This window comes from Rhipicephalus sanguineus, chromosome 1, assembly GCF_013339695.2.
Source record: "Rhipicephalus sanguineus isolate Rsan-2018 chromosome 1, BIME_Rsan_1.4, whole genome shotgun sequence".
NCBI lineage: Eukaryota > Metazoa > Arthropoda > Arachnida > Ixodida > Ixodidae > Rhipicephalus > Rhipicephalus sanguineus.
Genome location: NC_051176.1, coordinates 259,044,791 through 259,069,738, shown reverse-complemented (window position 1 = coordinate 259,069,738; position 24,948 = coordinate 259,044,791). Strand labels below are relative to the sequence as shown.

The 24,948-nt window shown below is 45.4% G+C and overlaps 1 protein-coding gene across 1 annotated transcript in view; it reads right to left on the bottom strand.

Annotated features, from left to right (window-relative positions):
• Positions 1-9,452: 9,452 nt before the first annotated feature.
• The window catches only part of LOC119378809 (homeobox protein MSX-2-like), a 75,277-nt gene continuing 59,781 nt past the window's right edge, over positions 9,453-24,948 (bottom strand). The window contains exons 3-4 of the mRNA XM_037647837.2: positions 12,722-13,003; positions 9,453-9,692 (exon numbers count right to left, since the gene is read on the bottom strand). Of these exons, the coding sequence (XP_037503765.2) occupies positions 9,453-9,692; positions 12,722-13,003 (522 nt within the window). The remainder of the gene's footprint in view (positions 9,693-12,721; positions 13,004-24,948) is intronic.

Genomic DNA, 24,948 nt, shown 5'->3' with positions numbered 1-24,948 from the left:
GAATATCATTAAAGCTTTTTACTCTGCAAAACTTCTCGTACTCCAGTTTTGCCCGTATTGCTGCAAGCCTGCAAAACACAAGTGTGTCAGCGCACGTCCTTCAATGTAAAGTGTTGCGCATATTTCACGCAAAGCGACGACAACACTCTACATACTATATAGGGCAAATCATACACGTTGTAAGCGAATTTCTCGTTGGTCGTTCGATTTCTTTCCACTTTTATTGGCACTCGAGGACGTCGTTGCATTTGTGAGCTATGAGCTTGTGTACGCACGGGACATCAGCGGTGGTTTAGTTTTTTACTCTGTGTTTCGCTTGTGCTTTCCGTATGGGGACAATCGTAGTCGAGACTATGCGTGCAGGTGTTTCTGAAATAAGGGTTGTACGCTTGGCTTCGGACAGTGTGACAGGCATCGGCGCCAGAGCGGACACCACCGAATTGGAGTTCATACATGATCCGCGTCATTGAGATGGGGACCAGCTGTACGCCCAACACTATTCGATCGCTTTCCTAATTCATTTTAAAACAACGTGCGCGACTGAGAAAACAACAAAGTGAAGGGAATTCTTAAATGTAGGGGCCGAGTACAAGGTAAAGTGACTATATATGCTGCCCGTTAATCACACAGGACATGGGCCACTTTGTGTTATGTGCAAGTCTGCAGCGTACATTTTTCTTCCATTACTAGATATGTTATGCCGCTAAACAAATAATAGTAATCCCCCCCAGGCCCGTAGCCAGGAATTTTTTTCGGGGGGGGGGGGGGGGCACTTGCTGAAAGCCTTGACCACAGGAGAAAAACGCCTATTTTCCATGATTTATTTTCGACAGAACACCATATGTCAACAGAATTTCGGGGGGGGGGGGGCTGCTCCCCCCGGCTACGGACCTGTCCCCCACCCCCTCTTTTCCAAGTAATGTCCATTGACAATATAAAAACCGCAGACCATGATAGCTGTTAAAGAAGAGGGGCTAGACTCCCATGCATATTATATATACATCTCTCGTGGCTTTAAGGACAATGTTACAAGGAATGTCACAGCTTTTCAAGGCACACTTAGTATATAGGGTTGCCTCGAAGATTGTATTGCGAGGTAACGGACAATGCTTTAAAGGGCATCTGCACCCGCACTTCAATCACAAATTTGCACTTCTCCCTCCCCTCCCCCTCTCCCTACGAGAAAACAGAAAGCGATCAGTTAAATATGATTTTGCGGCTTTTCTTTAGCTCCCTCAGTTCATCATGCCGTTAAATCATTGAGTATGACATGCTGCCTGCAGTCTGCGGCTGTTTCTAGCATACAACACACGCTTTGCCCTCTGAGAAATAAAGAAGAAGGCTCCAATTTTCGCTGCACTGCATTCGACAAATTCTGGCGTTTACACTAAGCGCCAATGGGTAAAAGAATGCCTATGTTAAATGACGAATTTGCGGCGGTTCCTCCGCAATATGCCAGGACGGTGTGTGCGTTCGTGCTTAGTTTCCCGGTCTACCGCAGTTTAATCCACTTACGTCGCAAGTAATTGCGGGGTTTGGCGTGCCGGGCACGGTATGATTATGAGCCACGCCGTAATGAGGGACTCCAGAATAATGTTGACCTCCTGGGTTTATGTAACGTGTATCTATAGGTACACGGGTGTTCCTGCATTTCGCCCGCATAGAAACGCGGCCGCCGTGGCCAGGAATCACACCCGAGTCCTCTAGCCTAAAAGCGCGACACCGTATACCTGCTAAACAACCGCGGCGGGTGGTTAAGAGTGTTAGCAGCCAGAGGGTCGGGTGCAAAGGGTTGACTCTTTTATTCTTAAATATTTCCTCTTTGCGAGGTTTGTAAAAAAGTATAACTGTATACCTTTTGTAAAGGTTTTTCGCACACGCTAGTCCGCATCAAACAGCATCAAAGCTAGACAAAAGTTCTCACTTTAATCGTCACGGCGAAGAGAAGATGAATGATAACGCGGTTTTTTTTTTCTAATATATTTGTTTAAAACTGAGCCTCCGAACAGTCGGCAGACTCCACGTGGCAGATCCGCTCGCCGCCATGACGCCGACGGCTCCAATTTTTTTTTTTTTTTTTGCTTTACGAAGCTCCCTTCCGGCGGCGCAGCGTATAGCTGCGTGCCTATCATGCGGCTGTATGACACATGCGCGGGAAACATGCGACTGCTGCGACTGAACGGAGCCAACGCTGTTCGCTGTAAAACACTAGCCACAAAAAGAAAGTACAAGAGAAAAGACAAAACAAATGCGTAGAACGAAATAGAAAGACGCTTCGTTTCCTGCAATCAAGTCTGGCTTTGCGCGACATGTGTTTGGTGCGCACTCCTATTGCGATTCATGAAATCGCCTTTTTTGGGGTAGAGGTGACGGCATGCCATTGTCAAGCAGACGGGCACTGAGCCCTCGTTCACTATCTTTTTTGTTGCCCGTAAGTTATACGACCGGATTATCAAACATGGGCGCCGTGTATGGTAGTCTCGTTTAATTGCTAGCGGGTAATGCCGGCTCGTTTCGCAATGCGACGTGGCTCTGCGCTGGCGAATGCTCCGAATGCACGCTATCTGAGAGCGAACAGACGGCCGCGTACCTGCACTTCTAAAAAAAAAAAAAAAAAACGCCACAGGCACGAAATATCAATTAGACAGCAGACAGTCTGTAACAGAGCAATAATGGGGATCCACAACTTGCAAATCACTTTGACTATCCTTTTTTTTTAAATAAATTAGTAAATAAACCAAACAGCAGCTGAAGTGACACGCTTCGAGAAATTGGAATTGTGATAGCGAGTTTATACACCATAGGGGCCCCGTAGGACTTTACATAAGAGGAGGAGCGGGAAACAACATGTTCATCAGTAAGAATTAATACAATGCATTACACAGTTAACGAGCTATGCAAAATACTTATTAGTGGAGGCCGGATTTTTAGGCATTAAAAAAGCGCATTTTAGGCGCCAGAAATAGGCAGGCAAAACAACGTTTTAGGCTTCCAACACCATAAATGTCGGCACAATGAATGTTAACATAAATGCAAATAATTTCAAGCAAGGACGTGCGCGACCTGTATCTATGACACGAAAAAAAGAATGTTTTTGTTTGTGGTGTCACAAAGGCGCCAACAGTTGAGCATAGCCGCGTAATTGTCCCATAAGACTTCTGTACTAATGACGATCAACTGACTTTCAACAAGCACACTGCTCACATTCATGTTCAGTGGCCCCTGTCACTTATTCGAGTGTCGCGTAAAGTGAAAAAAGACATGAAAAAGAATACTTGAAAGCTGGGAATACTGATTTAAAAAGCGACACTTTATGTCTGGCTGACGCAATTGCATTAACACACAACAAAAACAGACATAACAAATGCAAAAGAGATGACGATTTATGAAGAAGTTAACGTGTTCTTACATGAGGACTGTTAGGTGCAACTCTGGCAATTTTCTCATATACAGTAACATTATCCGAATTGTACAGGCAAGGCGTCCCAACACTGCCAAATACACTTCCGCCAATTTGAGGGGCACATGTTTGAAGGAATCTGTTTAGAGAGCACGCGGAACGTAGTATAACAATCACTTTGAAAATTGTGGTAACAATAACACACTACCACCATCTCCAGAATCAAAATTGTACCTCCTGTCACTGAGAACGAGCTCGTACGCTGATAAGGAACGCTCCACGTCGACAGATGTTATCGGTGGGTAGTTGTACTCAGGAACATTCGATGGCTTAACCGACGCTGGGATCCTAGAGTGCTCACGAGCAACGACTCCTGAAACTTCTTTAAGGACAGAAAATCCCTTGTTCTTGTCCAAGACCGATCGTAACTTCGTGCGTGCCTTTTCGGCTACTGGTCCTTCAGGAACGGCGGCGATTCTTTGCTGTACATGGAGAATTAGCGCAATGTTCGCAATTAGAGTTTCTCCCGAACGGTCAAGTTTTCTGATTGTGTTCGCGAGGAACATGATGTTGGCGCACAAGTAAGCAATGTCTCCTTGCATTCACAGAGAGGACAGCTTGAGCCTTCCTGAGTGTAGCACTCTCATCACCTGAAAAGCCGTTAATCCCTGAAAAGCGTTAATGAAAAATAGCAGTTGTAATGCTCAACAGACTCTATTTGCCAAAGTGTGACGATGGGCTCTGGCGGAATGCGTACGTACGGCAACTTCTCCTTGAACGAGCGCACGTGAGAGGGTGCCTTCAGGAACATGTCCTTGCCTTTTGTTTTCCAGGAGATCGTTGAACAAGAGGGGTAGGTTGAACCCTATACAGTTCCAAACACCCGGTAACAAGAATAATTGTCTCAAACTGCACTGGAAAGCGCAACTTGAGGCTAAATAGTGTTCATACAGGTGCCAATTTCGATATAGGCATTTATAGGCATTTAGGTGCATTTAGGCACAAACGCACAAAATAGGCATTTAGAGGCACCGTAACATCACTATAAAATACCTTCATAGCCTATAAGTCATGCTCATATATGAAAGTGGCGCGATAGGAGCGCAAGGAACAAAATAGGCATTTGCCTAAAATCCGGTCTCTACTTATTAGTATACTAAGGAAAAGATCAATTGAGCTGTTATACAATTAATAACGCACGGAACCACCTATACAAACTTTAAAAAAATACCCAAGGCAAAAATATTGTAATATAATAAATGTTAGGATTTGACGTCCCAAAACCACGATATAATTATGAGGGACGCCGTAGTGGATTGCTCCGGAAATTTCGAGTTCATTGAGAGTTCAGTTTTGTTGCGCAAATTTATTAACTCCATGTGCAAATGCGTCTCCAAACACGCTTTATTTAATCAATATACACGTATTAATTGCAAGGTTACGCCACCACTCATGTGCGACAGGGAGGGGCCATCGTGAGATCATTTAAAGCGAGAATACGAGCTCATACTTATGGCCAAATTAGCTGTTTGATCAAAAGTGATTCTGCAGCACTTCTACCCTAAAACAAGCGCAATCATTATGATTGACTGATTTTATTGACACATAATTATATTTCATGCAAAGTACTTACAATTTATTTGAACCATACTAAACTCTGGTCATGCGATCAACCAGAACAAACGCTAAACGCATGCACTGCTTTTGGTTATGCTGGAAACAAAATGATCGTTAGCTAACCTTCAATGTGCCCCCTCATTATGCTACATGTTGCGCTGTATTGTATCGCATGTTGTATTGGCACGAGTTGAATGGTAACACAATACACCTTCTTTCATTTTCTTTTACCTGAATTCTGTACACATTAGACTTTCGCTTGATGGGAAGGTCTGAAAACAAGGCATGCTCTTTTAGAGTTCAATTTTGTCCCATCTTTAAAATATCATGTGTAAGGAGGAAAAGCTGTTGTTTATTGTCTCTACAACCGGTATGTTGCATTTCCCCCCTGAACCTGCAAACTAGCCCAGACCACCGTATTATGTGCGTTTAAGAACTGGTCTCAGAAGTACTTAGTTGAGCTGTAATACACGCATGCACAAAACTTAGTAGCATTCTCGTTCTTTTTTATTTAATGCGAAGCGTCTTGTTGGCTGGCAAGTCCAAAATTTTCTTTTTCATAGTCGCACATTTTCTTTTTTTGTGTGTGGTTTCGTGCGGCACAAGGTCGTGTAACTAGAAAGTACGGTGTAAAATTCTGTTGATAAAGCAAAGTAATCGGAACTGAGCTGAACAAAAGTTCGCGTAAGTGTATGCCAAGCAGTAGATCGGAGACGTGCAAACACGGACACTTACACGCTGCTTAAAGAACACGAAACTTATCTGCGCATTGCAACAGAAACAAACATTTGATTTCATCTTTATGCAAGTTTTTGGTTTTTCGTAAGTGGAATTGTTGTACCGGCATAGTTCCGCAGCAGCGCATTTCGCTTGCTTTGTTACCTTTTGCCGGATTAATGATATGTCAGCATCATGATTTGAGAATTTTCTGCTAATGATATCTCAAGCATCACGATTGGCCGAAATTTTCCTTTTCTTTCGTAGAATTGTAGCGTAAGGCGTGTTTTGTGAATACGGTCGCCCTGGTGTGCAGGCACACGTAACCTAACATGAACTAGCATAAGCTAGCCTCTTTCCGCAGGTTTGATATCTATGCAATTAATTACTCTCCCGCAGGCATCGCGTCAATAAAGATAAAGAAAGAACGTGATGTAAAAACAAAAATAAGTTTTGAAAATTGCTGAAAGATTAGAAAGCCCGGGATTGGGCTCCCTCGTAGCATAGAGTAACAGGTGTTCTGACGTCATGGTGCCGAAAGAAGGATTGTAATTGGCTTCGTGTTTTATTATTTTCATCTTTAAGTTACATTTTAATTAATTAAGTGGTCTCCAAGCACAGGGATGCTTCGCATCAATTATAATATGCGATACTTCCCCTAAGTGCTGTTCTCCACGAATTTCCTTTTGATTGTAACCTGCTTCTATCAGTACGTTCGAATTCCGTGTCTTTCTTTCTTTCTTTCTTTCTTTCTTTCTTTCTTTCTTTCTTTCTTTCTTTCTCTTTCTTTCTTTCTTTCTTTCTTTCTTTCTTTCTTTCTTTCTTTCTTTCTTTTCATTCGTCGCGCATAGCAACGTCGAAGTCTTAAAGTCGCCATGCGTTTTACGCATTCAAAAATTTTATTTATTTATTTGTTTACCTATTTATTTATTTATTTATTTATTAATTTATTTATTTATTTATTTATTTATTTGTCAAGCACTCCACTTCGACAATTTAATCATACACATCAGGGTCATGCAACAAACCTGCTGCAAATTTGTAAAGTTGGCTTTTCTGTACGGAGAAGTCCTACGTTCATTGCGGCGCAGCCCACCAGAGCGGCGTACGCATTGCGTCCTTCCTGCGATCATCGAGTTAATTTTAACGCTAGCTTGATACATTAGGCGGCACAAAGGAAGAAACCGTTCTGCACATTCATTCGGCATTTCAACTATTCAGCGGGGTGACCACGTTGCAATATCGAAGCTGTGCGGGAAAGCCACCGGTTGCGCTGTCTATTCTTACTGCTTCAGCTTCACTTACTGATTCTCTTAAGCTCCCCTCTTCATTGCATCTGTCCAAAGTTTTTACCGATAGCAATTAACTACCCGTGTTAATAACTCTCTACCTTACCTCGAGCGGCCAAAAGCGGCAAGCATTCCTGCGGTAGTTCATCCGCAGGAACGTTGTTCTTAGCACGTGGTCCCGTGCCGTTCGGTAACCTATCACAACCGACACAATCCGATGGCTCGAAATGCAGGAAGGCCTACTCGCTGAGATTCTATATGTATTCGACAAAAATAGATTATCCATATTGCTTTGGAACTCAAGAAATGCGGCCTCCGTCACAGTCCACGTGTAGCCTTTGTGACGGGAAACCGTACTTATGTTTCACAAAAAAACTTTAGTTAAGTATCATTTGTTCTTTGGGAGACCACGTTTTTTTTTTTCTTTTGAAGCAAGTATTATTGTTAGCGTTCTTCCGTATTAATCGGAAAGGGGTTGAACTAACTACTACAACGGCAAATAAAAGTGATAAATGAAGAAGGAGGAAAAAAACAACACGAGGCAATATTTTGTGATGTTCATTTTTTTTCTGGTAACCTCTGATACTTTGAATAAATGGAATGCGCGTACAGGAGTACTAGGCGCTGGAACGTAAAAACTGGAGCAGCAGTTCCCGCTGCAATGATTGCATGTGCAAAATGTTATATTGATATGTGACCCATACGAAAACATCTCATATGCTACTAGAAAGATTACCACGTTTGTAAAAGATGTCGGCGACTACATTCTTCTTCGGAATTAACATTGCTTATCGTTGTGCTAAGATCGGGCTAGCTTAACATGGGTGTGCCAAACTGTTCATCAGCCACGTGTTTTATTCTTTGGACATCAGAAACAATGGAAATTGCACTTGATCGCTTCAGGTGTTCTCTGCACTTTTTGGTTGATGGATAGCTCTATACAGATCCAGCAAACAATGACAAAAAGGTGACAGACACCACGATGCGCAAACAGTTAGTCGCATGGTGGTGTCTACGTCTCCCCTTTCGTCCATTTCTGCTGGCGCTTAAGTGTTATCCCAGCTTCGTATAACAACCCCCCTCCACCCACCTACCAAAACACACACACACAAACGCACAAACACACGCGCACACGCCGCAGAGGTGACGCTGCCTTTCTTCAGCAACCTGCGCGCTTTCGTGGGGCACGTTGCTGCGTACCAAGCGAGTCATTTTTCCGCTGTGTGTTGCGACATTTATGTGACTCTTTGACTGTTCCAGGGTCGTAGCCAGAAATTTTTTTCGGGGGGGGGGGGGGGGTCAACCATACTTGTGTATGTTCGTTGCGTGCGCTTGTACTTGTGGCGTGCCTATATAACGCAAGCAAAACTGAAAAATTTCGGGGGGGGGGGGTTGAAACCCCCCCCCCCCCTTGGTTACGCCCACTGGACTTTTCCTTCGCTACACGCACTCATGATTCACATTGTTACTGTGTAAAAGTTAGCACATATTGTAGATAAATAACAGAGGCAATGTAGATTGAGGTTGCATGCGTTTATTGTCGCGTCTCTCTTGTCCGCTTTGTCCTTGTCGAAAGTGCGCTACCTCACCATACGGTATGATTATCAATTACGAGATAGCCCAGCTTTCAACCCTATTCTCTATCTTCACACACACACACACACACACACACACACACACACACAACACACACACAACCACACACACCCACACACACCACACCACACACAGCATATATATAGATATATATATATATATATATCTATAATAATATATATAATATATATATATATATATATATATATATATATATATATATATATATATATATATATATATATATCGCACATTCCGGCATTTGAAATAATGACCACCGAAATTCAGTCACGTAACGCCTATGAAAGACAAAAGAACGCGCATCTTAGGTTTAACTGCAAAACATTGTAGTCATTTGACATGGCGATTTTCCACGGTTTGTTATAATCTAGTCAATTAGAGTAAAAGCCCTACGACACGCTCTTATGTGTATAACAACAACCTCGTGAATAATAAACAATATGCACCTATGTTGGGAATAAAAAACAAAGAAGCCAGACATTGACTGAAGAAATGAAAGAAAACCCGCCCTCCCTATGAGGACACGGCCACATCGCCATCGGGGCTCATTGCGCTGCCACACACACACAATGAGCCCCGAAGAGGCAAAATGAAAGCCACGCACAGTGAGCCGTCCTATAGGTGGTTTCTACCGCAGGCTCCCGCGTGCATCCGGGGCTTTCTACAGGTCATACAACGCTTGCCTGGTTTCCTGCACGGCGCTCCAGCTAAGCTTGAGCTCAAGCGCAATTATCCAAGCATAGATACCATCCGGCGTTGCAGCCGATTAATGCTTTTTTTTTTCCGTCGTTGTCGCTCGCCCTTAGCACATGTCATAGTGCTGTCATGGCAGGCCGTGTGCACCGCGGAGCAAGCGCAGGTGCAGCAAAAGTGAAGCACCCCGACGACTCGAGTAACTTGTGTAATTTATTTTTGGGACGTCCTAGTAGGATAAAATTAGTTTTTACATATTTACAACGAGGACCTTCCTCTCGCTTGACCGGTGACTTCGAGAATGGTGGCTCCGTCACCCTGGCCGGCAGGGTGCTACATCTCCACGTGGCTGGTGCTATCTGCAACAGTACAGAATAACAACGTTTTATTAGCCAGACATAGCAAGCATACCAGACTCATCCACAATGCAGCACATCTGTATTTATGCGACGTCCAGTGTCAGCGACGCATACATACGTTTAGCAAAACCATTTGTGACTCTTTTGAGGCGAAGACATGGCGATTCCGAACACATGTTCGCGAAATTCTGGAGTAACATGATCAGTGGATTCACGCTCGTAAAAACCATCTGAATTAGACCGACGCTTCACGTTACGCTATAACGAATGGGCGGCGCCTCATTTTCGCGAACAAACTGTTTTCGCGCCTGAACGGCTTCGTAGGATCCATGTGTGTTTGTGTGTGTGTGTTTATGTGTGTTGCGTTGTGTGTGTGTGCTTGTGTGTGTGTAATAATATATGGGGTTTAACGTCCCAAAACCACGACATGATTATGAGAGACGCCGTAGTGGAGGGCTCCGGAAATTTCGACCACCTGGGGTTCTTTAACGTGCACCTAAATCTAAGTACACGGGCCTCAAACATTTTCGCCTCCATCGAAAATGCAGCCGCCGCGGCCGGGATTCGATCCCGCGACCTTCCGGTAAGCAGTCGAGCGCCATAACCACTAGACCACCGTGGCGGGGCTGTGTGTGTGTGTGTTTGTCAACATTGAAGGCAAAAGATTTGCCATAGTACCACAGCCGCATACCATTTTTATTGTCTATGCGCATAAATGTATCGTTCACTTAAATGCCCAATGTTTCGTTCAAACTATGTTGTTTTGCACTGGAGAAACGTTTTTGCCCCCGCACGCTCATAGAGATGCATCAGGCTCACTGCCTGGCCGTAACGTATCCAGGTGTCTTCTAGGCGATCTATATCAGAAAGAACTTGTAACTTACGTAGAATGAAACCTTATGTCTCAGAAAAAATATTTCTGCCAAAGATTACTGGGTACATTAATGATAAAATTGCTATTGCGCTGCAACGCACGGTATACAGACTAGTAAAGCCTCCCTACGTGGGAACTTCGATGTGAATATCGCCTGTCTCTCTCGGATGGGTGCTGATGGCGATCAGAACCGTGGCTGGTCAAATCAAGATGCAAAGTGTTGTGTCGGCTGGCGCTCCATTCATAAGAGCACTCTGCGAAGTGCGAATGCGCCGCTAGGTGTTAAAAGCGGAGTGCCGCTTGCTATCGGCGCTCTTTCTTGCCGTAGCCACGAACCCACAAGCATGGGTCAATAAACGTCGTTCACCCGGAACTTGTCTGGTCCTTTCGGCACGTCTGTTGCAAAACGTAACACAAAGTACACACATATCATGAGTAAGTTATATGTTACAACGAAAGGCGGCAGCCGGAGCGTGCAGCTAAATCTCACACCGTCCGTTAACTGCTTCCCACGCGACGTGCACCCGATTACGAATTACTATAGAAGACGCCAAACGGTAAGCTTTGTGTCAAACACGTTGACATCTGAAGTAGTAATTCTCCTAAGTTAGTCTTGCTTTCTCTCGGCGGGTACAAAAGAATGAATCACTAGCACTCGCCGAGAAATGCCTCCCTTCTGCCAACATTGGCAATTTGGAAGCAACTGTGGAACAGTGACGTTCATTAACACAAAAACAGCACTGAAATACATGCGAATGGACCTGTAGATTTTAAAACGGTACATCAACCACCTGGATGAAGCTAATTAAGAACCTAATTACTGTTCTGGCTCACTAATTAGTCCACTGGGACATTTTTGTAACGTCCTTCGGTGCAGTGATGCTGATAAGATCGCTATTTTATTTCGCATGCCTTATTTGCGGGTATATTGCAACACCTCTCCAGTAAATCACAGCAAATATTGCAGCGAGCACAGACATGAGGCGGAGCTATCAGATTGACAGCTACTTCAAATATAATGAGAACGGTACTCATATTCAACACACTGTGAGCCGCGTGCAGAAAGCTTTTTCGTTCGTAAGTGTTCCTTGCCATTGGCTAGCACGCCTACGCTAACTATAAGTCCAGCGTCAGCAATGGCTGACATATTACCTTAAGGACAATTCTAGCGCAAAGTTTTCTTATGAAGCTTAGAAATCGCTAGAAAGACCGTAAACGAAGGTTTTCTGAATGCCGGCCGTCCAGGCGCAACTACAGATGGTCACTCTTGCAAGTCTCTTGCCTCCAGTGACCTCCTTCTCCGGCAAGCGCTCCTGTTTTCATTAAATGTTTTTTGACATACAGTTATACTTTATACAAATTAAACCCAACTTGTTTGAACTCAAAGGAGTAATGGCTGGCGTAGGGTCGAATACTGAAACGTATTTTTAAGTATGCAGCATGCAGCGGCATGTCAACACAAGAGGTATACAACAAATGCGCAATGTTAACAAATCAGCATTTGAAGTCACCTTGAATGTGAGTGTTCATTATGCAACAGCATTTTTTTTTTCATTTACGGGGAGAAATTATGTGCTCCTTAGCATCGTTGTGTATTGACTTCCAGATAAATGCACCGCTAAGTTCTAATAGCCTCTGCTAACATTTCTTTCTAGCAACTTGTAGGTTAAGACAATTGTTAGTTGCAGCCCGCGTGCCGCGTCTGGGTAGCTTAGTTGAATTAAAGGATATGGTTACCTTACATGCTATTATCCTTTGAATCATATCGACCACAAAGCACGCCCAATAATTCAGAATTTTGGTACTGTCATTACTTTTTCAACACGTCAAAAACTAAGCCAATTCTCTTCCACCAGTTCAATCATTGTACCAGTTCAACTAATTCTTCCAGTTTACTTTTCTGAACTAAAATAATCACGGACGCGCTGCATTGATTATCTTGTGTTTTTTTTTTGTTTTTTTCGTTTTGGCGCTCTTCAGAAAGTAGAGCTTCGTGAAAGTTCTTTCTGAATAACGAATAGCAGAAGCTTTTCCCGCGTCCATCGTCACGCCTTCATCCACGGCTGACAACGTGCACAGTCCTTTCTCTGTGTCGACAGGAGCCGTTATCCCGCCTTCAAAGAGAGCAACGTGCGACCACGCTCCGGCTACTCACAATGCGGGACGCTGCTGCTGCAGGGACGACACGGCCTCGGCGCCGCCGAACGGTGGGGTGGTGCGCGGGCGGTGCAGCCTGCACGAGCCGCGGCGGGTGCACGTATCCGCCGGGGGGAACGGCGCCCGATGCGCCAGCGGAGGCGCCGAACGGGCCCGCGGCAGCCAGGCCCAGGCCGAAGGCGCCAGGCAGTAGCGGTCGCATGGCCATGCGGAGTTTCTCCAGCTCGGCCTCTTTGAGCCGCTTCTCCTTGGCGCGCCGGTTCTGGAACCAGATCTTCACCTGCGTGCGACGAGAGGGAGCCGAGAGGCGCGCTGTCAGGGACGCGCTGTCACGCGCTGTCAGGAATAACAATCCTTTCACTAAATGCGCATTCGTGTAAAGAGAGGAGTATGCAATGAACCAATACCACTTAAATGAGCAGTAACTGATAACAAAAAAGGGTTTCTTTTGAGCTAGCTCATGCATGTCAACGGTCACCGTACACAGCCAAACAAAATGAGACGATGCACACACACACGTACACAGACGCATGCACGCACCATTCGGAAGAGCTGCTTTCGCATGGCGTACCTCACCCATAGTCGGCTGCAACCTGAAGCAGGTGAGAAATTGCGGAGAGCAGACATAGGATGTAATATTACTTTTAAGCATAAAGACGGTGCCTGAGCCGGAATAGATGTGCATTTCAAGTTCAAGGTATTCCGCAGTTATCGGAAGCATCAAAGGTCACCATGGCTGTTATGCAGAAATACTGATTCGATCGAACTCCCGATTTAAACTCTTCCTCCTTGTGACTATGAGGCATGCTCAAAAAGCGTGCCTCATAATCGCATTGACTTCAACAGCTGCCAGAAAGAAATGCACAACTATGAAACAGCTCAAAGTGGACTCGAAAGCTAACTGGCCTGTAACGTTTCACCCTGATAGGTTTCTATGTTTCAAGGCCTCCTGAGCCGAACTTTGGACGAACGAAACGATTCTGTACGTGACCGTAGTAAGCATTAGTGCAATCTCGATAATAAATTTTGTTCCACTGCGTTGATATGAGTAATTGTAGTTACACAAACTTCTGTCCAAGTTGGCTCTGTTGAAAACGTGCATACCTTTAAAGTGCTGATAAAGTGATGTTTTATGATAGGTCTCCCCACTACGCTTTGCGGTAAAGCAGGAAAGCCCTGTTTCACGGGACGAGGCTTCTTGCACCAGCTCTATGCGGCAAGCGTGCAATCATGCATAAAAGCGCTTCTTTCACCCCCACAAGTTTCTTCTTGCTGCTACCTTGGCAAGTTGAAGAATGCAACAAAGGTGACATCTTAAGAATGACAGCACGGTGGCGTCATAAGCAAGAGGTTTAAGCGTCGCTCGAGATATAAGCGCCGTGGTATATGCATCGCTCGCAACTTTTTGTACTTATGTACAACAACATACATATGTTAATGCACTAAGCTGAAGTAGGCTATTATGGATTTCATAGTAAAGTAAGAGGCATATCGAGTGTAGGAGTAAAAATAAAGTGCCTTATAATTTCTCTCCTCTTCTTCTCTTTCATTCTTTTACGCCCCCATTCCCCTTCCCAAGTGCAGGGTATCAAACCAGAGACTTTTTTTTTATTGAAATAGAAAATAAATGAAGGAGTTGTTGTCACCATTTGCTTGGTGACGGCTACCCCTTTCCACATAGAGACTTCCTCTCGTTAACCTCCCTGTCTTTTCTTTAGCTTTCTCTCTCTCTATTATAATTTTTATTTTGCGGGATTCCACGTGCGTACAGTGGGAACTTCACATGTCCCAGGAATTTCTTGACGATAGCAGTCGACACGAGTATCCAGAGAGAACGAGATAACATGCGTGTTGAGTGGCAGAAAGCGCATTGCTATCGCGCTGCCCTAGGTGACGCCATTGGCGAACACGAACGAACCATCACGTGATGGGCCAATGGGAGCGGGGGTTGCGAAAAGGCGAGGCGGAGAGTGGTGAACGCGTGGTTGCAGTGACAAGGCGGCCACTGAATGATGCAAAATCAGCCTCGAAGAACTGAGCTTTTCAGTGCTTACGATTCATGGTCTAAACGTAAGCGTGCTTACCTACCGTGACAGGAGTGGTATACTTATCTGACGCCGGAGGGCGCCTCCAGTATGAGCCTAATGGATTTAATATATATTGCTGTGAAGGGAAGCCACTCAGTTGCGCCAAGGTGCGGCTCCTTCCGATTTGATGTTGTATACAGTAAAGCCAACACTCAGTCGCGAAGTTGAGAGTGCGAAATGTGGCATAAATGACCTTACATATATGACATACATGCATGACATAATGCTTGCATGTCATGTCGTGACGCGATATGCATTACATGACGCGTATGACATGACACCCGTGGTATACACTTGCATGTGTGACATATATCAAATGCATGTGAGGTTTGCCATGCACACGATGACACTCTGAAGTCAAATAAGCCGAAACGCGAAAGATGGTTTCTCTGCAGTGATTCATGCAGAGAAGCCACCTCCATTGACAATCGCCGAGCGCAGCTACGCAAGATGGCTTCTCTGCATTAACGCACTGCAGAGAAGCCATCTTGCGTAGCTGCGCTCGGCGATTGTCGACGGAGCCGCGCGTGGAGAAAGGTGCGCAACCCTGGTACTGCTTGAATGCAGTGATTCCAGGAAGGTAAGAAAATCGGGCTTGTCTGGCACAGTCACCGCCACATATCTATGAGGAAATTCAGAAATTAGCGTTGGTGATGCAACGGAATCAATTTACGTTTTGCGTTGGTACAATATGTCAACATTGTTTCACGTTGGCCCAAATCAGTTTCGTGCTTCGGTCTCTCTCTCTATCTCCGTGCGTGTGTGAGAGAGAGAGAGAGCTAGGGAGTGAGCGAGTGCGTACGTGTGTGTGTGTGTGTGTGTGTGTGTGTGTGTGTGTGTGTGTGTGTGTGTGTGTGTGTGTGTGTGTGTGTGTGTGTGTGTGTGTGTGAAGAGAGGATGAGTGAGTGACCGTGTGTGTGTGAAGAGAGACAGAGTGTGTGTGTTTGTGTAATAATATAATAATAATATCTGGGGTTTAACGTCCCAAAACCACGATATAATTATGAGAAACGCCGTAGTGGAGGGCTCCGGAAATTTTGACCACCTGGGGTTCTTTAACGTGCACCTAAATCTAAGCACACGGGCCTCAGACATGTTCTCCTCCATCGAAAATGCAGCCGCCGCGGCCGGGATTCGATCCCGCGACCTTCGGTCAGCAGTCGAGCGCCATAACCACTAGACCACCGTGGCGGGGCGGCGGGTGTTTGTGTGTGTGAGTGTGTATGTGTGTGAAGAGAGAGCGAGTGTCTGTGCGTGAGTATGTGTGTGTGAATGTGTATGTGTGTGTGAAGGGAGAGAGAAAGAGAGAGAGAGAGAGAGAGAGTGTGTGTGTGTGTGTGTGTGTGTGTGTGTGTGTGTGTGTTTGAACTGAATAACAAGTAGCGATCTGCTTAAAAACTTAATCTTCTTATTAAATTGCATTATGTGCAGACGTGGGTCCGCATAGTCAGCCGTAGGCCCCGGGGACAGTGCCGAGACGAATGAGAAAAGAATAGGTCAATATATATTTATTCCGGCTAGACGATATAGGAATCCCAGCTCTGGTCAAAGGAGTGGCAAACTTCCGCCAATGGCCGTCGAAGGACGCCCTACATGGAATATGTCGAGTGAGTTTATTTATTTATTTTACATGCTCAAAGTTGTCGGAGCATTGCAGAGGCCAGTGGAACACAGAGAGAATTTTAAAAAATGAACATAATGAAACGTGCGATATTCTGAATATTAGCGTCATAGTATAGATTTAAAGTGCAATGTAAACAGAATGAAACCAAAACGACAAACAAATAAAACAGTTGTAAACAAGTACAGGGTAATTTAAAGTGTGTACAGACAATTAGGGGTAATCAAAAATGAAGTTAGGGGAGCAGAGAGGATAAAATGGATGCAAAAAATGGAAACAAGAAGACCATAAAGATTTACAAATATGGAAAGAAAAAAATCTGAAGCGAAAATTCGTACGATAACGCGTTGGTATTTGAGAGCCGAGGTGGCTGTCTGAGGACGAGAACATGCTGAAGCAAATATACAACATGACGAGGCATGTGTCTGCCGCAGCGGAAGTCCGGAGACGACGGAGTGGTTGTAATAAGCAAGAGATGCCTAGATCACCGGTGGAAAGCTGCAGGAAGAAAAAAACGCCAGGCCTGCGCTGAAACCGCAGCACAGTCACAGCGAAAGCTGGAAGAGCGGCGTTTCTAGAGCCCGTTAAGCTCTCTTGGGGCTACAATACAAGTACACTAGAAAGGTACCCACTACGTCATATATCACAATTTTTGTGAAGTTGGGAAGCACCTACTAAGCCATTATTCGTCATTCTTCGGAGAAGCGAGGCACCAGCTGCACGTCTGTAAGGCATTATGTGCACTTTGTTGACGCGACGACTGATGACGATGGAGAATTATGGCTCAGCCCTTTGTAATGGGTGGGAATCTTTAAACGGCCCACCAGTTATGTAATTTGCATTGGGTGACGCCCGGTCGCTATTTCCCTCTCCCGTCATGCTGTATAACATACGTTGACGTGGGAGAGAGACGGGGGGGGGGCGAAGAACTTTACTGAGACCCCGAGGAAATGGATCATGCGCTTATGGGCTTCCTTGACAACCAATACAAGTGCACTTGCGAGGAACCCACTACGCTATAAATCATTGTAATTTTACTGAGACCCCGAGAAAGTGGATAATGCGCTTATGGGCTTCCTTGTCAACCAATACAAGTGCACTTGCGAGGCACCCACTACGCTATAAATCATTGTAATTTTTGAGAAGTAGGGCAGCAGGCACTGTGCCATTTTTCGCCATTCTACAGAGAGCGTTGGTACCTGCTTAACCCATGTAAGGCATTATGCGCACTTTGTTGATGCTGTGCCTGATGACGATGAAGAATTATGGAAGAGTCCTTTGTAATGGGTTGGAAGCATTCAACAACCTACTCGTTGCGCAATTCGCATTGTGTGACGCCTGGTTACAGCATTCGCGTTGTGTGACACTTGGTGCTTATTTTACTCTTCTACCACGCTATATTGCATATGCTAATGTGGTTCCTTCCCGACATGAAGCCTGTATAGGACCTTTTTGCAAAGCACTTTCAAGCACCGGCATGGCTCAGAGGTTGAATACTGAGCTCCCACGCAGAGGGCCCAGGTTCGAGCCTCGTTCCATCCTAGAATTTTTTTCTTATTTCGTTTTTTTTCTTATTTCGAGCGATACTGGTTACGGACACCGGCGGCGGCGGCAGCGGCAGCGGCGGCGGCGGCGGCGGCGGCGGCGGACAACTACGGCGCCAAAAACGGCCGGTGAAATGATCTCATAACAGCTTTCGCTGTAAAAATACCAACGGAGCTGATGTCTTTACAGACATAGGTAACCGTACAATATACTTATAAGCAAAATTTCCAATGAAGACAGGGAAGGTCAAATGATGGTAGGCAAAAATGCTAGGCAGCGATGGATGCAGTAAACTCTGATTATCTAAAGTAGGCTAGGTGACTATTTTTCGCCGCCACATTCCGAAATGTATGTCATCATCAACACGTCACTAGTTGGGAGAAGCAAGTCGGCTGCGAAAACCATTGCTCAGGTTTGGGAGCTGTCCACATTAAGCGAAGTGTGACCTTCCTATTGTTATGATCGCGCTACGACCCACCACTGTAAAGGCTCCCACAGGCTGGACCCCGAGCACGACTACCTGGGCAGGTGCCTCAGAACGGAGCTGCATTAACCTGCAGAAGGCGCGACCCCTGTGCAGTGCTCTCTTCCTCGCTGGCGTCCCTCTCAGAGACACTGGACGCGTTCCTCGGAGACGCCGGACGCGTCCGAACAGCAGAGCTGCGCCCTCCTCCTCTTAGCGTCTCAGGGCTCATAAAAGGCCGGCGCATCGAGCGTCGTGAGCTTCTTCTTCCACAAGCGTTGTGTGTGCTTTGTCCTCGTCATGTATTAAACGTCTTTTTTCGTTGGCTACCTTTTGCCTTGCCACTGCCTGGATCTTCCCAGCCCAGTCCTTTGGCCCTCGTGTCATGCTACCCACGAGACCCTGGTGCATCTCGTAACAACTGGATGGCAGAGGCGGGATTGCAGTGGACCTTGCAACTTGTGCCAACTGAACCGTGGACATCGCAACGAAGCCCGTGACTGCAGTCACGTGAGTGTAGGACTTTTCCCCCTTGAAGATGTGCCAGGCTTTTAAGAATAGCTTTGAAGGTTGAAGCTGGCAGGCTGTCTTTTATCAGTACTGAGTCCCTTTGCGTTATCGCACTTGGCGGTAGCTGATAAAGAAAAGATAGGGAGAAAGGTTCTGTGTCTGGGCTGGTCATGGATCTCAATTCTCTACGCAAGCCTGAATTGCTATTGCTATGCGCAGAATTGGGAGTGGAAGCGGGAAACGCCATGCGGAAGCCGCAAATCATTCAGGCTTTGCTTGCCTTGGAAGCAGATGACAGCGAGCTTCTAGAATGTTGGGAAATTGTCAAAGAGCGCCAGGCAAATGAAGAGAAGAGCCGGGCTGATGAGAAAGAGCGTCAGGCAAACGATGAAAAGAGGCGTATTGATGAGAAAGAGAGACTATTGCTTGAGCTCGAATTAAAGCGCTTAGAGCTGGAACTGCAGAAGGCGAAGGCGGCTAGCGTCGAAGCGCACCTGCCAGTCGCAGAAGCGCAAGAAAATTTTAGTATGAAGGATTTAATGCAGCCTTTCCAAGTAGGAGAGGACATTGGAATGTTTCTCGTGAACTTTGAACGGACTTGCCAAAGAATGAAGTTCTCTAAGGCGTCATGGCCACAGCGCCTGTTAACCGTTTTGCCGTGCCAGGTAGCGGACGCTATGGGGAGACTTAGCACAGAGCAGTATGAGGACTACGATACTGTAAAATCCAGCCTTCTTAAGAGATACCGCCTGTCTCCAGAAGCGTTTCGGCAGCGCTTTCGAAAAGTCACCAAGTTGAAAAACGAATCGTACGTTGAGTTCGGATACAACTTAAAGCTCAACTTCGTTGAATGGCTAAGAAGCGCGGAAGTTTACGCAGACATGGCGAAGGTTGTCGAGTGCCTGTGCCTGGAGCAGTTTTACAGCACGATTCCTGACCGAATGCGTTTATGGATCCTCGACAGGCCCGACGTGAACACAGTTGAAAAAGCGGCCGAGCTCGCGGAGGAATACGCGTCGCGCCATGCATCGCAGCAAAGTGAAGGGCGGACGCTCGACGCGTTTCCGAAGCAAGGCGCGGATAATGAATCCCCAAAGCTTTTCAGACGCAACGGTAACGCGAAAGGCCCAGATCCAGAGAAGGAAATTGAGCAGACGTTACCTAAAGCTGCTTTTAAAGACGAGAAGAACAAGCAGTTTGAGGCGCAGAAGCCGATAACATGCTATAAGTGCCATCAACCGGGGCACCTTGCCTCAGGATGCCGAAATCAGAGTCTTGTATTCTCGTATGTCAGTGCCGACGATGAGAACTTAGAGCTACTTAAGCCGTTCATGAAAGAGTGTACGGTGAACGGAAAGCGCTGCAGGGTACTTAGAGATTCCGCAGCCACCATGGATGTCGTTCATCCATCTTATGTCAGCGCCAAGGACTTCACTGGCGAGTGTGCATGGATACGACAGGTGGTGCAGGAGCACAGCGTTTGTCTTCCACTCGCGCGCGTCCGTATCGAGGGGCTCTTTGGAACGTTCACTACTGAAGCTGCGGTTTCGGCCAGACTCCCGCCACAGTATTCCTACTTATTTTCGAATAAATCAGAAATGTTTCTGAGGAAAATGGGAACTTGTTTTAAACAGGGGGAGGTTTGCCCGCGTACCCGCTCAAAAGCACAAAAACTTTCTAGGCAGCCGGACTATGATCCACCTGCCTTGATAGACGCATGCGAGGCGCCACAGCCGAACGCGGATGGGCCAACTTCAGAAAGCGTTGCTGATCTAGACGCTAGAACCGTTGCTAGAACAGATGCCGCATTTCCGGAGGCGCAAGGGCAAGCTACCATGGAAAAATGTGGCTGTCCCAAAGAGCAATGGCATTTCGTTCCGGCAATATCGAGAAAGGCGAGACGTCGTCTTCGGCGAAAAAAAAAGAAAAATGAGCGGTAATGCAGAGCGCTTAAGTGGCTGCTTCGAATAACAAGTGTGCCTGAATGTATTGCAAGCTCGCGTGCAGTGTTTAGCAAAATGAAATTATTCGTTTTAAAAAAAATGTATTCCTTTCACTTTGAGAATTGAGGTACTGGCTAATGCGTTGGGCTTTGAGTTTTTGTTCCTGTCGCCTGCCAACTTTATTGATTGTATTAAATTGAGCCTGGTAGGTCTTTGGGGTGAATTGTCTGGCGCTCGCGGGCTCTTTTCACCGAGGTACGTCTAGTGAAGCCAGCATTAAGATCGAACAAGGCCAGAACTGTTTTGAGTTTTCACAACGGACGCACCCAAAGGATGCCAATTGTGCTGTGGCCGACTGCGACTCCAAGCGTCGCCAGCAAAGCGAAGTTCGGATTTCCGCAAAGTATCCCTCCGGACAGTGGTTGCTGACCCTTGTCCATCGGGACAACAATACCCCGGCGGAGAAGCTGTTATGATCGCGCTACGACCCACCACTGTAAAGGCTCCCACAGGCTGGACCCCGAGCACGACTACCTGGGCAGGTGCCTCAGAACGGAGCTGCATTAACCTGCAGAAGGCGCGACCCCTGTGCAGTGCTCTCTTCCTCGCTGGCGTCCCTCTCAGAGACACTGGACGCGTTCCTCGGAGACGCCGGACGCGTCCGAACAGCAGAGCTGCGCCCTCCTCCTCTTAGCGTCTCAGGGCTCATAAAAGGCCGGCGCATCGAGCGTCGTGAGCTTCTTCTTCCACAAGCGTTGTGTGTGCTTTGTCCTCGTCATGTATTAAACGTCTTTTTTCGTTGGCTACCTTTTGCCTTGCCACTGCCTGGATCTTCCCAGCCCAGTCCTTTGGCCCTCGTGTCATGCTACCCACGAGACCCTGGTGCATCTCGTAACACTATATAGCTTGGTACCGTTGTACTGCACGATTTGCGAAATAGCGCTCCACAGACTATATTTGCGAAATAATAATGTTAAATCGAACGTGCGCACTTTCAGTTGAACATTTTTACAAAAAGTGCACTCGTTATCGGCACTGAAAACAGCTGCGTTTCTTAATTCATTGAGGTCAATATAATCTGCAAGGACCAAGAAGACACCGCGAATCCGCGTCACTATGAATTAGTCTAGAAAAGAAATAGAGAAAAAAAGCGATCACAATGCGAAATGTCACGGTTCCACTTACAGCAGCTTGACGCACTAGGCAGAGACGAAGGCGACGAAATGGTTTAAATGTTTGAGTGAAGCGTCGTGCATGGTGCAACTTGCGAGAGAGAGAGAGAGAGAGAGGGGGGTGCAGCTAGAAGCCGAAGGAGAGATGCAGTATTACAATGCACCAAATAAATTGACACGCAAAGCGAGCTTCAAATGCTGCACCGCATTACAAAGTTGTCTTGGGGAGGAGCAGAACTCATGCTGTCGAAAAATGCCACAGGCGCTCACACACAAAAAAATACAGCTATTCCACCTATCACTCCATAAGTCATTCAATTGTACTAGTAAGAAGAGAACACGGAGAAAACTTAGATGGTTAAACAAAACATATGCGCCATATTTAGAGGCAATCCAAACCGAATGAAATGTGCAGCGCACTGGAAACGCGATCCGGGCCAGAGATGCAGTACGCCTATGAGCCAGATAAATCGGTATCCAAACGAATTGAAAGTGCTGCATTGTGTCACATTGATGCTTTAAAGTGAAGTAGAACTTATGCTAACGCAAATGGCAGAAAACATACATACAGCCAAATTCAGGCCTCCTGTCTATCACTAAAGAAGTTACTCGTAAATGGGTGTTGAGTAAGGACTCGTAGGGGTGTGCGAATATTCGAAAATTTCGAATAACGAATGGAATAGCATTCTGTTCGATTCGGTGCTCGAATCGAATAGCGTATATTCGAACTAACGAATATTTTTCGAATAATCTTTGAATAATCAGCAGCTACGGGAGAACCTCAAAGGAACAAAAAGTTGGAAGAGCGAACGATAGTATTTTTTTTTAATTACTGAATTAAGAAGATGCACCCAGTTCAACCTTTTACAGGACTATCAAAGCTTTACTCATCACCGGATTAAGGAATTTTTGCTTTAAACTCCAGTGTCTCCGAAGCGCATATGTCTTCAGTCCACTATCATTATCGCGAGATCCATAATGATGTTTGGGTCTGAGTGTTACTTAAAACTTGGTGGCAAAGTGCTGTTTTGAATACTGAAGTAACTGCTGAGCTCATCCTACAATTAAAAAATACTTCGAAGGCTGTAGTCACTGCTGTTTGTGGGCTCAATTGCCTCAATTTACATAATTGTAGTATATTTTGTCAGTTAAATGTAACGGTAATGCAATTTTGTTAAAGTTCGTGAATATTTGTTCCAAATAAAGTGCTGCTGAATTCTATGCCTGTTTTGAAAATGGTTGCCTTACTATTCGAAAAATATTCGAATAGTATTCGATTCGTATTCGATTTGGTTCTAAATTTCACTAATCGCCGCCCTTAGTAAGAAGTAATGTATCTGGGCGTCAATTCGCACATTCATCTGTTCGCCCATATAAAATTGTATGAATATCGTTCATCTGTAACCTTCAAACGCGAAATAACCCTAAACATGATCTTTTTTGCGACAGGTTTCTAATTTGTCAAAACGCGAACGCACCCACACAACTCGGCAAACTGATGAATGGATTGTTCAAACGTATAAAAAAGAATATGGTTGGCAATTATTAGAAAATGAATTGCCACGACTTCTAAATAATTTGTGCAGAAAGAACATTGTTCTAGAAAACACTGCAAAAAAAAAAGCAATTTTTGAACATTTCCTTTACCAAGATTAATGTTACTATATAATGCATTGTTTCTTGTTTGATTAAAATATTAACCTAATGTTGTTACGTTATATTTTTAAAACATGATCACCATGTACTCTAACTACACTGTACATGATGTATTTTGCTTGCATTCCTTTTGCATCCGCGACATAAATCACGGAGTTGTATTATAATGTCCTTCCTTTACTGCTTTATTGTTGCATTTGCTTGTACTGTTCAGCTCATAATGTACCACCGCTTTCCACTATGTGAAACGTTCTTTATGCCTTCCTTTCACGCGGCTGCGATACCGCCAAGGTGTTTGTTGTAGGTGTCCACGGCGTTGTCAATCTATCGAAAGCTTGACAACATGATAGCCGGGCTCTTCGGCTATCATGTTTTGTTTTGATGGCGAAAATAAACTGACTTGAATTGAATCTCGCCTAATTTCTCAATTAAACAATATTCCTTTGTTCTCTGAATATGGCAGATTATTTCTGCGTAATCCGAAAGGTGGATCAAGAGTTATGAATTGGAAAACTGGCACCCACCTGTTTGTGGTACAAGAGAATCTCTATGAATTTCCTTGTAACTTTGTGCTAAAATCGGGTGGATGCTAATTTTCCCTTTCATAACGCTTCCTCCGCCTTGCGGGATTACGCAGAAATAATTTGCCATATTCAGTGTGCGTGTGCTTTGGTTTGTCGATTAATTTGCCACCGCGCTCCCAATTGCTAGCCCCTTCTGATTAGCTCAATTGGCAGAGTGACCGCCCCGGATAGGCGTTCCTCCCGGGTTCGATCCCCATACAAGGACAAATTTTTTTCGTCAAGTAGAGAGCTTTACTTTCAGAGAAATACGTATGGATTTAGGACGTCTTGAGGGGCTAGTTGGTTCATACTATGCAGGAATGCAGTGCAGTGCGCTCGATCTGTTGAAGTGTTCCTTCTTTGTGTTGTCCTTTCTAGTTTAGCGCAAGTTTTCCTGCATACTATGTCCTTTCTAGTTTAGCGCAAATTTTCCTACACGTATGGATTTCCTTGCAGCCTTGTGCTACAAACGGATGGATGCCCATTTTCTCTTTCATATTCCTTAGCTCCTATAGTATCAATATTATTTTTACATCATCGTTTCATTCCGCAATCATTATCATCACAACTATAATAATCATCACCGCTGATGAGACGTGGGCACCGCTGGAACTAAGAGACGGACCACAAAGGAAGTACGTCTCCGGACAAGGCCAGTAGTATGG